This window comes from Cryptomeria japonica, chromosome 9, assembly GCF_030272615.1.
Source record: "Cryptomeria japonica chromosome 9, Sugi_1.0, whole genome shotgun sequence".
Taxonomy (NCBI): domain Eukaryota; kingdom Viridiplantae; phylum Streptophyta; class Pinopsida; order Cupressales; family Cupressaceae; genus Cryptomeria; species Cryptomeria japonica.
Window position 1 is genome coordinate 319,685,721 of NC_081413.1, and position 16,311 is coordinate 319,702,031.

A 16,311-nucleotide genomic window follows, 5' to 3' on the forward strand; every position below is an offset into this window, starting at 1 on the left:
CCCTTTTTCTCCAAGAATCACTCTACCAAAAATAAACACTATCTAATTGTTGAAAACAATTTATAGATTGGTTATTCCAACACTTACTTTCCTATCTCTTCAAATTCGAGCTAACTCTTTGTAATTGAGTTGACTCTTCACATTCAAGTCAACTCTTTGAATTATTCCATTTCTTGACATTGAAACTGTTGAAATGCTTCATATTCTAAAACTGATAATGTAACATGTGTTTTTTGCCAGATTGTTGTCCCAAATGATGACGCTTAGGTGCATCTTCCTTTCCTCTTAGTGCTATACCCATAGATAATAAACAGTTTTTAAGGTTTACAATTGCTCTCGTCAAACTGAACCTTGTTGACTGTAATATTCCTTGCATCCAGCTCTTTGTCAATCATATCCCAATGGCATCTATCATTGCCTCTTGCTTTGAAAACAATTGCAGTCAATACGTCCTTCTCAATTTTGTCATTTGTTAGCATTTTAATTTGTAACTTTCAGTTCAACACAAGACGGAACTTTATGTGAGGTAAACCTTTCTTCAAATTGCAAGGGGAAGTTCCCTTGTGATTAAACTAACAGTAGACTGTAGTGTTTGACAAGAATCTACAAATACTCACACTATGAACAATAATTCTCTGGGGGTTTCATGCAAGGTGAAACACACTAGACTAAACCCACCCTAGCCCCTTTCTCACAAACCAAAATTCCTGTTTTTTGACTTTAAATTGACTAAATCAGCAGCGAATGCAAAAAATGACAGTCACATTGACTAAATCAGCAGCTAACCTGAAAATGAAAGACACATATCCTACTGGTTGAAAGCAGAAACAGGCAAGTCAACGTATACAAAGATTTGAGAAATATAATCCACAACACAAATAACAAAAGATTTCATAAATTAAATAACCTAAGCTGTAAGCAAAAATACTACCTAGATGAAAAATAATGCCAATACAAGCCTGACAATATTCCTCACTTCACTTTAATTAATGATATCTAAAACATAGTCACATACAAAGGAGATTCAACATGAACAATATTTTAGCTGCATGAGTGCTACATCCATTATCATTAACAAATATTGTAGACAAAGCAGTTATTTACAATATTACATAACCCTATTTTTGGGATCAAGGAAAATCTTTTAATCCCACAAAACCAATATATTTAAAGCTAACCCACTAAATTAAGATAAAAAGTTAAAAATAGTGCACTTTGAAGTTTAAAACTAATCTAAATTGGGATAAAAGCTCACTAAAGCTGACTCAAAATAAGCTCTCTAAATCTTCCCTAAAAATAGACCACCTGCTCTAAACATAGAATTAGCTAAAAGTTGAAAGCTTTATGCAGTGCTTTTGACCATGGCAAATCATCTAGAAATCATGAAGCTCATGTCACCATGACTTGAATCTGAAAACTCTAGCTTCCTTATTCAAATAGAAACTGAAACTGTTGGTTTTGATCGAACACTATGCCTTCTTCTAATGGTCAAAACTATTGAAATCTATTGTTGGTGTGTCATTAATCCCTTTGAAACTGAAATTCTCGTCCTAAACTCCTCAAACCTTCTTGCCTACGCTAGGAAAGCTTTAGACAAACAAAGTGGCAGAGAAGTGCTAGGCACATGCCTAAGAGGGCTCTTGCCATTATTCCTCTGCGTATTTTGCTAAAAGTACTCATTTAGTAGTAACTTGCCAAGTGAAAGCGTATTCTTGGGAGTCTTTGACCACTTAACACCTCCACATGATGTAAAACTTGCCATTTTCCCTTGACCAATTTTGCTAAAAATACTCTATCCTAGCTTCATGATTAGTAAATTGTATTAGAATGGTAAGCCTGTTATTCTGAGTATCTACTAAGGGTTATTAGAAAGGTAATAGAGCTGTGATCTTTCTAGCCTATGAATCATGGGAGGAATTTTGAGGAATTTTCCAAAAAAGAAAGAGGTCATACTTTTTGTACACAAATGGAAATTTGGAGGAGCTAGGATAGAGTGATCGAGATGCTAGAACAAAAGTTGCAGCTTCAGAATAGAATGCAAAATTCAAATCCTTCAAAGGAGCACTCCTTATTAAGTATCAAGGGAAAATGGAAGACTTGAAGGCTGCAATAATTTTTGGCAATTACTTGGAGATACTTGGGAAGAGGATTAAGAATAGAAATAGGCTGGAATGACAATAGAAGAGGGTTAAAGCAGAAAAAAACCACAATGCATGCTGAATGCAAAGACTTAATATTTGAAAGAGATACTCCAGTTGTTCTCATAGTGCTCAAGAAACATTTGTTCAGATCTGAAGCATTGAAACGATGGAACCATTGCCATGTGAGAACGATTTATAATAAGGAAGCTATGTTGATGAATGCTGATCTGTGAAGGATATTTTAATTGATTCTTGTTCCACTAACAATTATCTCGAGGATCTAGATGCTGCTACATATATTTCCAAAATGGAAAGTAACAATTTGATCACCCATTGGACTACCATTCAAAAACTAAGAAGGATGGCAGTTAAGATTTGTTGAGCCAATCTGACACCATGTCATTACAAGGTAAGAATTCAAGGTGGGAACAGACTACAAAAAAATGGATACAATTAAACCCCAACATACTCCCTAGAAAAGAGGAAAGCGCTGGTCAACAAAGATTCAAAGCTCATCACTATTGCTACCAAACTGCTTCTTCCATCTGTCCTGCTGCAAGAGTTTGTTGCACAAATCATCAAACTTCACATCAACATTAGTTGACATGATGTTGAGTGTTTCAATGAAATGCTCATAGGAACGGGGTAAGCTTTTTCGTGCTATAACCACTATGTCTTCTTCTTCCATCATGCAACCAATAGCATCTAACTGATAATGAATGTCTTTGATCTTCATCAAATGATCCTGCAAAGACACCTTCTCATCCATCACTATCAAGAATAACATATTCTTCAGGGAGAAGGCCCTGCCTTTATTTGACATCTTGTGCAGATCTCGTAGGTGTTCGCAAATCTCCATAGAAAATTTGCTTAAAGGTATTCCTGGAATCATTTCATCTGTAACTAATAATTTAATGAACATAACAGCTTCATGATTACACTCATTGAACTTGTCTTCGTCTTTACCCGCAATTGTTGGTTGGGTGTCAACATCAAGGGCATCTGATCAAAACACCATATTCAAACATAGTGAGCATCCTCTTTTTCTAGGTGTTGTATTTTTCGCCAGTGAACCTCTGGCTGCCTTCCAACATGATGTTGGTCAATGAAAAACTTGCTGCTATTGATTGAGAAACACTAAAAATTTTAGGAAAAAATTTTAAATTCTAGCCACAAAGTAAAAAGTAAAAACCACAATCTTATAAAAAAATCGGGAAAAATCTTTAATTAAAATTTCTGGAAAATCCATGCCCTGTCTGCTGCAAACCCTAGGCACTTTGAAGTCCACAATTTCATCCAAAATATCAAAAAAGAGCAGAATGAAATCTCCAAAACCCCTAGGAACTTGCAAGAAACCCACGATTTTCCATAAATCATCAAAAGATGCAGGTATAACAACCTGTTGCAGCTTCTGTTGATGAAAAAAACTCCTTCCATAACCAGAAAAGACCCTTCATGACTAGAAAAAATGTCATCCCGATGCAATTGCAGACAAAAGAATGACGCAAATTCTGGAAAAGACAATGCACTTTTAGATGAAAAGAATCACAAGTTTGTTGAAGAAATGGTAATGCAATTTTATCATAAGGAAGGCGCAATTCACAGCAAAGGAAAACATGGTTTTCAAAAGAAAGAAATTTCATACGCCTCTGAGCAAAACAAATTCTACGATTTTCAAAAATTAAACCCATGAATTTTTTTATGGAAGAAAACCCACGATTTTTTAAAATAAAATAGTCCAAAAAAACTTCTGAAAAAACCCTCACAAATTTCAAGTAAAAATATACCCACGAATTTTGTTGAAAAATTTGCCAAAAATAATTATGCAAAATCGTACATACTTGGGTAAATTCCCTACCACGAACACAAACACGCATTCACAAATCCCAAGAATTTTCGAAACCCAAGCTTTGATACCATATTACGGGAAGTAATGATGCAGAGAATGATTACCAAGACATTTGAGGTTAACAAAGGAAGGAAGTCTCCTTAAATAAGAGTAACAAACGATTTATCCATAAAGAAGATCAACAACTAAGAAAAGTAAAGGATAAGAATTTAACAAAAAGAATAAAGCATATTCCTAAAGTCTGTCCTCACGACTTAATTGAGTATTATAACTAAATATTACAATATTATTTTAATAGCCAGTTATAGTCTTCTCAATGTCTTTCTTCAGTTGTTTCAAACCCTTTTTGGCTCTACTAGTTCTCAATCCTCTTCTCTTCCTCATCTATTCTTCTTTAATGGTTAAGTGAAATTTGTTGTTGTGTAGCTAGGTCGGATCCCTTCTAGGGCCAACCTAGTGCACAAAATGCCAAGTGGCCTGTCGGCCTTGGCATTTGGATATCTCAGTTGTATGAGTCTAATTTGGGGCAGGCCCTATTTGGGCGAACCACTTGTGTGTAACTTGTGATTAGGTTAAATCTAAGTTACCGGTTCGGGTTCAGATTCGGGTACGGATTCACGGATTTGGCAAAAAAAAAAATTCTTGGGTACGGGTACGGGTTCGTGCGTACACACACACACATATATATATATCATAGTTGAAAAACTCGAACTCGCCACGGACTCAACAAACCAAAAATTTGGACTCGGACTCGGACTCGTGAAAGACTCGGCAAGGACTCAGCAAAAAAGAAACCGTAGTTTTACAAAAAAACATAAAGAAATTAATGCATTTAGAGAACATAAGAGCCATAATTGAAACTATACACATGTCACATACTCATAGTTTCAAACTTTCAACTCTGAAATGTATAATACCAAGATTTCTTCAATGCTAATTATGCTGTTATATGGAGCCTAATCAGACTCAAAGGTTAAATTTTCCCTACTTCCATCGGCGCAATTTCCCCCTATATTTTTCAAAGGGGGTTTGGGGACAGCACCCCCAAGTCGGGGTCAAGGGGCAGCGCCCCGCGAGGCCAAAAATACTTTTATTATTTTATAAAGGCGTCGGGTGTTATTTTTCTTTTATTTTTCACTCCCTCAGTTATGCCAAATGAAGGCAATTTTTTTTTTTAAAACTCAATTTTAAAGCTTGCATGACTTTTTTTTCTAGGTCGCGCGAGTCAGTCTGAAAGACTCGCGAGTCTTTCAGATGGACTCGCCTTGCGAGTCCTTGGCGAGTCGACTCGTGGCTCCCATGGACTCGCGAGTCCGTGGCGAGTCCACGAGTTTTAAAACTATGATATATATATATATATATATATATATATATATATACAATCCATACAAAAATAAAATATACAATGTGACTTTCCATACATAAATGATAAATCCATGATTGCCAATGCCAATAAATATTCATATATCGCAAATGTCATCAATAAACTAATAACTAAAGTCTAATATCATATTCATAATTTGCATTTTGCAAAAAAGATAATATTCAAGTTTCAAGTCTTTTTTTAAAAGTTATAAAGGGGCGAATTAGAGTTTTATTATTAAAAAACTATTTTAAAAAGTCTTTTTTTATTGTTTTTTTGACCCATGGGCCCCGTTTTTGGGAACCCACGGGCTTGGGTTCACACGGGTCCTCTTGGGTTCGACCTGGGTTCCACCAAGGTCCTTCCCAGGTGGTCGGGTTCCCTGTGGGTCTCCACGGGCTTGGGTTCACACGGGTCCTCCTGGGTTCGACCTGGGTTCCACCAAGGTCCTTCCCAGGTGGTCGAGTTCGCTGTGGGTCCTGCATCGCAAGACCCACAGGGAACCCGACCACCTGGGAAGGACCCGGGTGGAACCCAAGGAGAACCCGGGGAGAACAAGGACCGGGCAAGAACCAGGACCCGAACCTAGGCCAAAAGGGAAAGAACCGGTATCTTAGAGTTAAATGTAACTTGCAACTAAGAGAGACTCATATGTAACTTGTAATATATAGGTCTGACCCTATCTTTGGTGCCAAAATTATATGGCCAACTTGAGGTCTATTAGGAGGTATTGATTCATATATATGCAAGGTCATGATTGCATCAATAGACATGAATTCAATAACATGAAGGACATGTAGCGTGCTCGGGGGTGACAATAAGAGCTTATCGTCTATGGTTGGGAAGGCAACAGATCTGATTTTTGCCTGTGATTAACAAGCACTACCATAAAATCAGCATGGTATCAGAACGGGTTCCTTCTATAGAGCCTAACCGCTTGAAGGTGTATCCTATGCTTTTGAGGGAGTTCAATCAAAGTAATTTGCAGACTGAGAAATCTAAGTGTAGGCAAAAGTTGATTACCGAGCCTCTCAACTTAGACGTGAGCATCGCATATGCTCTATGGCGAGTTCTGTGATGATCACATTAAGCCGTACACAAATGTGTGAGTATGGGGTCGAAAGCGAATGGAGGCACCTAACAATTAGGAATGGTGTAGAAGGCCTCCGTGCAATAACGCCTTGCAACAACTCTCACATCATCCTAGAAGCTTCGAGAGTCACATGAAGCATTCATTTCGCTAAAGCCTGCCTAGGCATCGGATGATATTGTAACTGAAGGTCCAGTGATTCGAGTTCTTACTTATGTCGCTCTTGAAGATCATCTGACGTTTGTCTTAGGATGGGCACTGCAGCTTAGCATTCTAGCACACCCTACTACAAGTGGAATTTTGTCGCATTTATGTGGTTGGTCCATCACTTTGTTGTGGATGGTATTAAAGGCGGTTCTTCAGATGATGCTTAAGCTATGCATGGGCAGATATTGTGGACAGATGATGAGTGATGGCGAAGGCCAAAGGCCACACAGCCATTAGATCATCACTAGGTGCTTCGGTGTGATCAATCCAAGTGAATGGAAATTCCATTGCTGAGCAAAATTATAAAAGATAAGTACTCTTTATGTTTCATGAATTTTTCATTAAGTCATGCTAAATCATTGAATAGTGAATCATGTATTGACATTTCCCCTTACTATCATTATCTCTCTATAAAATGCTTCCAGGACGAATCAGAGATTGCATTCAAGGAAGGAAAATTGCTTGCATTTCTTCGCAGAGGAAGAATCAGCATTCAGAGGGAGTCTAACATATCGTCAGAAGCAACCTTGGAGGAAGAGATTAGAAGGTTGATATCTGCTTTAGAGGGAGCTTGACATTTCAGCTTTAGAGGAAGCATGACATTTCAGCTTCAGAGGGAGCCTGACATTCCAGCTTCAGAGGGAGCCACGTCATCATGAAGATTTGGTTAATGCATTTTTCTTTGTGATGGAGAAACTTGAGGTGAAAGCCCTTGTTAATGAGTTCTTCTTTGTGAGGGAGAAGTTCGAGGTGCAATCCCTTGTTAATGAGTTTTTTTCTGTGAGGGAGAAGTTCGAGGTGCAATCCCTTGGTGATGCATTCTTCTCTGGGAGAAGTCTGAGGTTAAAGCCCTCATTCCACCCTCTGTGAGTAGACATGATGGAGATGCATTCTTCTCTGGGAGAAGTCTGAGGTAAGAGCCCTCGGTCCACCCTCTGTGAGTAGGCATGGTGGAGCCACCCTCTGTGAGTAGGCATGGTGGTAATGCACCCTTCTCTGGGAGAAGGTTGAGGTGAAAGTCCTCTTCCACCCTCTACAAGTAGGCATGGTGAGCCCACCCTCTGCGAGTAGGTATGGTGGGTATCATGGAAGAAATTCCATGATGTGCTTGTTCACCCTCTGGGAGTAGCTATGGTGAACGTATTATTCATGGGAGTAACCATGGTGGTAGTCTCTATGTGACTTGGTTACTCAGAAAGAATCCCCCCTAGCTAAGAGGGAGTGTTGTTGTGTAGCTAGGTCAGATCCCTTCTAGGGCCGACCTAGTGCACAAAATGCCAAGTGGCCTATCAGCCTTGGCATTTGGATATCTCAGTTGTACGAGTCTAATTTGGGGCAGGCCCTATTTGGGTGAACCACTTGTGTGTAACTTGTGATTAAGTTAAATGTAACTTGCAACTAAGGGAGACTCATATGTAACTTGTAATATATAGGTCTGACCCTACCCTTGGTGCCAAAAGTATATGGCCGACTTGAGGTCTATTAGGAGGTATTGATTCATATATATGCAAGGTCATGATTGCATCAATAGACATGAATTCAATAACATGAAGGACATGTAGCGTGCTCGGGGGTGACGATAAGAGCTTATCATCTATGGTTGGGAAGGCAACAGATCTGATGTTTGCCTGTGGTTAACGAGCACTACCATAAAATCAACAAAATCTTAGTTACTGCCGAAGGACCCTTTGGTTCACAGTATATTCCTAGACTTACAAATGTAAAAAGTTTCTTTAATGGATGATTATTGAGCTGGTATCCCTTCCTAAGAACTTACCTATGCCAGTCCCAATGACAAACACTCAAATGTTTTAAGATACTGCCAATGATTTCAAATGTAAAGAATTTTTCCAAGGAACCTATTATGGAGTTCTTTCTTGAAATGTTTGTAGTTGTATCCATCGTCATCTTCTTCTCATCTCAAAGTAAAGATTAACAATGCATGTTGATGCACATTATTGCAATCCCGACTTGTCAGACTGTGACCACTCTAACTCCAGAAATGAAATAAATTTACCTTAAGAGTACTTCAAAAATTTAAACCCATTCACTCTGTGTAACTAATAGAATCAGCATGAGGTCACTCTTCATTATATTCAAAATTCATATGCTAAGGTGATATTCTGATATCAGTACAGTCTTGTATGTCCCAAAGTTGTGCTACTCTCCTTGCTTATGTTATTATGAAACTTTATTATGGACGCATGTCTGACAACTGTTATGTTGAGCTAATGGAATACAATAGGTGTGGATCTCCTTTTTGCTCAAATTTTGTACAGATTATTATTGAGTCCAATATTACGCAAACACACACACACACAGAGAAAGAGAGAGATTAGAATGTTCATTCAACACTACCCATAAATTTAGACAGAAAAGAAGCATTTCATTTATAGCATAGGTAACTTTTTATAGAAATAGTAAATACACCTTTTCCATTTCAGCATACTGAATCTTTCGTTCAAGTCCACTGATTTTTCCAGATGCTTCTGACTCTTTGATCTGCATTTCTCTTGCAGATCCTAGCTCTACCATCTCTGATTCAAAACGCTCTTTGTTTTTTTTAAGAGCTGCAAATGGACAATAAAAACAACAAGCCATATTCTTTCAAATTTTCAATTTCTCTGCAGCTTATGCTACCCAGACAACATACTGGTTATTGAAAATATTCCTTTGAGACATCACAAAACGTAGAGAAAATGAGACAATAAGCAAACCTTCAATTGCTCGATCATCCCATTTCTGTGATCTTGCTTCCATGCCACCAGTAATCCCACCCGTCATGGTACCAGATTTTGTAAGGAGAATCCCATCAACAGTAACCACTGTAAGAGACCAAATGAGATCTTATGACAACTAACAATCTTTACAAGCAGAAAGGCAATCAGTAAAGCATCTAACAAGTACTGAAATCACCTCTATAGCGCTCATTGCCCCAGCCAAGAGATTTAGCTTCATCAAGGCCATCACAGACTAGTGTATTTCCTACTGCATACAGAATTGCTCTCTCCAAGGCAGGATCAAATTTGCTTATTGTCAAGGATACAGAGAAAGTGGCCTTCATGAATCCAATAAGCCAAATTCAAAAACATAAAAACAGATGAAATTAAATTGGATATTGAATAACGTCAAAGACGAGTTTCGCACTCCCTCCCAATGTGCGTAACTTCTCATGTATTGGTTTCACACGCACTGCTTGAATTGGTATAAATGTCTGAGGAGGAAGCCTTTGCTCCTTCAAATACTACAAAGCATCATCAAAAACAGAATTAAGGGAAAAGACAGGCACATTATACATTTGTTAAAACAAAATGCATCTTAACTGCAGACAAACCCACCTAACACATCATAGTACATAGATGAAAGTTTAAGCTGAGTTCTCCACAAAAATTTAAAGTACCAGAAAAACCATGACATGGAAATAAAAAAGAATTCATGCTTACAAGTCATGGTCAGAAAAGCTATGATTATTAGTCGGAAAATATAGTAACATCAATTAACATTTTCTACTTCATTGTTAACCACTGCTAGTTTACCAAGAAAAAGCATAACACAAACATGTAATATCAAACTTCGGTCTCCCTTTTTATTTTTGAATTTAGTTTTATTTAGAATTTATTTTAGTTATATTATATGCTATGAGGCTAACAATTTGCCAAACAATTTAAGTTAGAGGTTACAAGTTAACCATTATAGAGGAAGTGCAACTGCTACACCTCACATAGCTGATGGATTGAACTGCATGTTTTAGAAACGACACATCTATTTGCATTGATTGGATTGCATCACTTGCATTTTGACTGGGATTAAATCCTAGTTTTATTCGTTGTCTTATATCAATTGGAAAGGGAACACATAATTTACCGCTTTCTCCCCTCTTACCATCCCCATTCCACTTAGATTTCCCTAAAGTCAATTTTTGAATTAAAACTTAACAATAAAGTTTTGTGAAACTAAAACACTAATTTTTCACATAGCCTTATTCTCTCAATACAAGTAACAAAAAAATTCTTAATCCGTTGGGCTTATTCATGACATATTTTTGAAGAGGGAAAGGTGCTATTTTGACAACAAGACCAGGATTTCAAAGCGAGAAAATCACCAAATGCGTAATAAAAATGAGAAAAAGAAATATACAAAATTGTGAATTGATGTCTGGTAGATTATTATATACTCAAATATTCAAGTACATTGATTATGACCAGACAGCAAGAAACACAATGTGAATTCATTGAATCATCATCAAACACAACTTTATTAAGTTTTCAAGTGCCAATTAAAGCATGCATCCATTGACAACCATCCAAAACCAGTCTTCAGCTAATACATAAAATAGTTAATACACTATTTTCAACAGTGCTTCCACAATAGGGATGGCAAGAGAAACAAATCTGGGAGGCCATTGTTCTGGTGGACAGTAGAGGATGGCAAGGGACAGCGATACATGCAAGCTCAATGAATCACCTTCAAAAACAGCTTTATTAAGTTCTCAAGTGCCAACTAAAATGTGTCTGTTGGCAACCATCCAAGATCAGTCTTCAACTAATACATAATATACTATGTTCAACAGTGTTTCCAGGATGGGGACAGCAGGAGACAGAAATCAGGAAGGTCATTTCCGGGGATAAAGTAGAGGAGGGCAATGGATAGCAGTACATACATACATGCGTACTGTGTGTGAGAGAGAAAAAAGTATGCCAGGCCAATTTCTTGGGGACAGTAAGGAAGGGACAGCAGTACATACATACATACATGCATACTATGTGTGTGTGAGAGAACTCTGCAAGGCCATTTCTTGGAGGACAGTAGGGAACGGCAACTGACAGCAGTATATATATACATTGTGTGCATGTCATCATGTGTTCCTCATGTTTTTACAAGTTTAGTTGTACATGACATCAAGACTCAAGTTCAGACATTCACATAATTTCAACATTCAATGTTCATTGGTTTAAGCATAGCCACAATAAAAGATTACAAAAGGCCCCAAGGTTACAAAATGAAAAGAATTTCCAACCATAGACATAGCGTAGAAGTAAGATAATGGATATAAAATATAAAACTGCCAACCACTACACCTCTTACAGCTATACCTCATCTTCTCTTCTTCCACTTCAGACCTGCCCGTGCAAATGTAAATTGAATGGCAATTGTGACTTGCAAATGGGCGAATTCGTCAGCTATGCTGTTATAGGCAGAATTCAAGATTTGGTAAGGGTGTGGAAGTGTTTGTGGGCCCCCCACACCTTTCTTTCCTTTTCTAGAATTAAATCGCTGTTTTGTAAATGAGAAAAAATAAAGGGACATTTTTGTAGTTCATAAAAGTTAAGTTGTTATGTTTTGGAATATATTTGTATCCAACCATGTAATAATAACTTGTTGGCTTCTGAATAGTGCATTTATGTGAACTGAATACCACATCAAGCCGAGGAGAGTGTCTCATAATTTGACTGACAGAGAGAAGGTTGAGTTCCATGCCTGGAACATAGTATACATTGAGGAAAATTAAATTCCTCCTACCAGAGTGAATCTGTCGTTGCCCTTGCCGACAACAACATACTCTTCCCCTCCTCCAAATATATCACTGAATCGGTGAAAGGCATGTATTCTATGAACCAATCCCTTCAATGAATGAAGTGTCAATAAGCACCTGAATCAATATACTAGGTAGAGGACTTCACATGATCTGCAAGTCTTTTAGCCATAAAGGCATAAAAGGCAGATTCCTTTTGCTCGATGTGCTTTGAAACATTAGCTTTCCGTTGAGACCCTCCCTGCTTCTTCTATTCAAAAGCCAACTATTGCCTACAATCTTTCTTCATATGACCATACTTGTGATAATAATTACACTGAATGTTCTTTTTCTTGGGGCTGTCTTGGGATTGACTTGAGCCTTTCTGCTAAGAGGATTGACTTTTCCCTTTATCCTTGGCAAAGAATTTAGCTGAAAAAACCTGTTATGAGGACAAACTAGCACCACTACCAAACTGTTGTTTATAGTGATCTTGTTGTAGAAGCGTGTTGCAAAGCTCTAGAAACTTCAAGTCAACATTAGTCAAGGTAATGTTGAGCGTCTCAATAAAGTGCTCATAACGCTTTGGTAGACTTTTCAAAGTGATGACTACCATGTCTTCTTCCTCCATCTTCCTACCAATCGCCCCAAATTGATCATGGATGTCCTTGATGTTTGTGAGATGCTCTTGCAGAGAAATCTTTTCAGGCATCATTATGGAGAACAATTGGTTCTTCATAAAGAATGCACGACGCTTGTCTGATGTTTCATGGAGATCCTTCAAATGAGTCCAGATCTCTGCAACTGTCTTGTCGAACGGCACTTGAGGCAGTTTGATCATCAATAACATAAGTTTGATAAGCATCACGGCTTCCCGATTGCACTCATCAAATTTGTCCAAGTCCTGTCTAGCTGTTGTAGGACAAGTTTCCTTACCCAAAACGAGTGCATCAAGGTGGCGATATTCAAATATGGTCATCATTCGCTGCTTCCAGCTGTTGTAGTTTTGGCCATCGAACCGCTGACTGCCTTTCAACATAATGTTGCTCAAAAATGCCATCTTTCATGCTTTTCGAGGCACAGAAAACGAGGAAAACTGAAGAGGAAAAAAATCTGATTGCACAAAGCCAGAGGCACGAATCCCAGTGCACATAAAATAGGGGCAGATTCTGAAGCACAAATTCCAAGGAAAAAACAAACCCTGACACGAATTTCGAGGCACTGCAAAAAATGGCGACAAATTCTGAGACACAAACCCTAGGTCGCATAAACTTGATGAAGAACCAAACAATTTTTAGCAGAAAATCGTGAAAATGCAAGCAAGAAACCCTAGGCATTGAAAGTAAAAAATTTACTCTGTTCGGACTGGTAAAAACCCTAGCTGCTGCCCAAAAAATTATCAGAGAAACAACACATTGCCACGATTTTTGCAACCACTAGAAACACCAAAAATCGCATTCTTTGTTGTCTAAACTTGCACACACCGACATCTGCAGGGTTTTTTGTTTTCAAAGGCAGCCAAAAAAACAGATGATGCGGGCTCTGAAACACGAGGAGAAACGCAAAAACCCCGGGTGACAAAGACCTGTTGTGGAGATAGAAGGGCACGATTTTTACAAAAATCATGAGCAGAAATGCTTAATCCGCCCTTTGGGTTCAAATAGGTTTTGAAAAAAATGTGCAGGTTTTGAAAAAAAATTGAGCCGGAACAGAAGGCCTCAACAGAAACCCTTGCGCAAAGAAAATCAGAACTATGAAACCATTCAAATCAGCAAAAAGCACAGAAGGCCACTAACCACAGTCTCAGACCACACAGAAGTCGCACGGCCAAAGGAGCCACCTTTTCCAAAATCTCACATGATTTCAAAAATTGTGAATTACAGATTATACTTTGTGCTGTTTAAAACAAACCCTAAAAATTTCATAAAAAATTCTTACGAGAGGCCATAGAAAAAAAAAATCTGCTTTGATACCATGAAATGATGGTAATTGCATTATTTTATTAAACGAATGAAATGTACACATAGGCAATTACATAGAGGATGTAATTGCATTATTTTATTAAAAAAATTCTGCTCTGATACCATGAAATGATGGTAATTGCATTATTTTATTAAACGAATGAAATGTACACATAGGCAATTACATAGAGGATGTAATTGCATTATTTTATTAAAAAAATTCTGCTCTGATACCATGAAATGATGGTAATTGCATTATTTTATTAAACAAATGAAATATAACTATAATACATTATTGACCATTAAATAATAAGATAAGCTACTATTATTCTAATAACTTTGATTGTCTTGAGGATGCCCATGCCTCATTAAGTTGATTTTGCGGACGCATTCCCAAAATCCATGGGGGTGGTAGCTGGCCAAGGAACATTCCCTACTGCTAATGTCCCAAAGATACCATAGTGGACTAGAACAAAGAATTTTTCGATGGGTTGTTCTTTTTGGGAGTTGGGAAGGTGGGAGTAACCCTCTTGATGTTGTGAAGGTAGAGGGAAACCTATCAATAAAACAATACTATTTGATATAACACAAAACATGATCCAACTAACATCTTTTCCTATTCTTTAACATTGAATGTGAAGAAGATTATTTCAAGTTGTGGTATCTCAAACTTGATTATATGGAATTTATTTTAATCTAGATTCATACCTTGTATGGCGTTCAATCTTTCTTTATTGTTCGTTCTTTAAAAATTTTGAAAAATCCAAATACCCCCATTATACGAGGGAGCTGCCCCTCTCAAACACAAAGAAGAATTACCAATTTTATTTTTTTTGTGATTCTTCAACTGTTGTGAACGCTTTGTTGCTAATTACAGGGCAAAACAGAGTTTTTCAAAAAAGTTTCTTAAAGCAACAAATCCGTTTACCAACAGATTTTTGGCAACTCTGCTGGGGAGTCGAAATCGAAACAAGAAGATAGTCGCTTTGATATTGTTTTTACTTGCCTGTCATGAAACAAGATGGTTCTTCCGCATGAGAACCTCTTCCCTATGCTACAACCGAATCTTGATTGGATTCATGCAGAGCAAGAAGATATACTTTCGCAATTGGATACTTTAGCCTGGAGGAATAGAAGAAGTAGGGCTGAATATCAAAGAGTAAGTACTATATTGGCAGAAGAAGAAAGACAAGCTCAGAATCCAGTGGTGGTCCGTGAAAGAATAGTGGAAAGATTTCCTCATGTGTTCTTGATTGCATTAAATCAGCAACCAAATCAAAGACAACCTAGAATATGACAAATTGATCCAGAATACTAACAAGTGCATCAAGTGTTGGTGGAAGAAGTTGAATTATTACTTTCTTAGGAGAGTACATCCTAGACAAGAACTTATTGTCATTAAGAGAATTTTTGTGCTTCCTAGGTGAAAAAGACAAAATATTTGATGTACGCAAGACCAGTACAAGCAAGGTAATTAGCAAGCACGCTGGCAAGCAAAAGGTATACTAGAGGTGATAGAAGCAAGGGTATCATTGACCCTGATTTTGCTGAACTATACAAGGTTGATTTTTCCACACCTTCAACCACTTATAAAAAGAAAGTTAAGTCTACCAGTAGACCTTCTTCGCCAAAGAAAGCAAGTGCTCATTCCTCATTTTTCCAAGCCTTAACTTTACTTCCTCCTCTTGTTATTAACTTTACACAACCAATCATGGCTCATCCACAACCAGTTCCATGGGGTGCTGCCATAGGCCCTCTAGCTTTAGGAAATCAATTGCATGATTTGCCAACAGGTTCAAGGAAGCATCTTCCGAAGTTCTCAGGAGATGGAAAAGTCACTACAGAAGATCATATTAGTGCTTTCTTTACTGCATGCGCGATCCTCGGAGTTCAGTATGAGGATGTTTCTGTACGACTTTTTGTTGAAACTCTAATTGATGCTGCAGCTGAATGGTTTAATCAGTTACCATCCGGTTCAATTACTAATTGGGCGACTCTGTTACAAAAATTTGAAGAAAGATTTAAAACTATAGATGATGGTCATTTACTTCTTGCTCAATTAACCCAAATGAAGAAAGAAGTGCATGAACCTATGAGAGAATTTGTGGCTCGTTTCAACAAAATAGTCAATAAATTAGCAGCTGATAAGAGGCCTACGGAGGAAAATCAAAAATGTTTCTTCATTAAT

At 37.7% G+C, this 16,311-nt stretch overlaps 1 protein-coding gene across 1 annotated transcript in view; it reads right to left on the minus strand.

The window, feature by feature from the left end:
• LOC131029750 (structural maintenance of chromosomes protein 1) overlaps nt 1–16,311 on the minus strand; it is a 238,497-nt gene that overhangs the window by 60,735 nt on the left and 161,451 nt on the right. The window contains exons 7-10 of the mRNA XM_059211024.1: nt 9,768–9,894; nt 9,567–9,674; nt 9,368–9,475; nt 9,081–9,220 (exon numbers count right to left, since the gene is read on the minus strand). Of these exons, the coding sequence (XP_059067007.1) occupies nt 9,081–9,220; nt 9,368–9,475; nt 9,567–9,674; nt 9,768–9,894 (483 nt within the window). The remainder of the gene's footprint in view (nt 1–9,080; nt 9,221–9,367; nt 9,476–9,566; nt 9,675–9,767; nt 9,895–16,311) is intronic.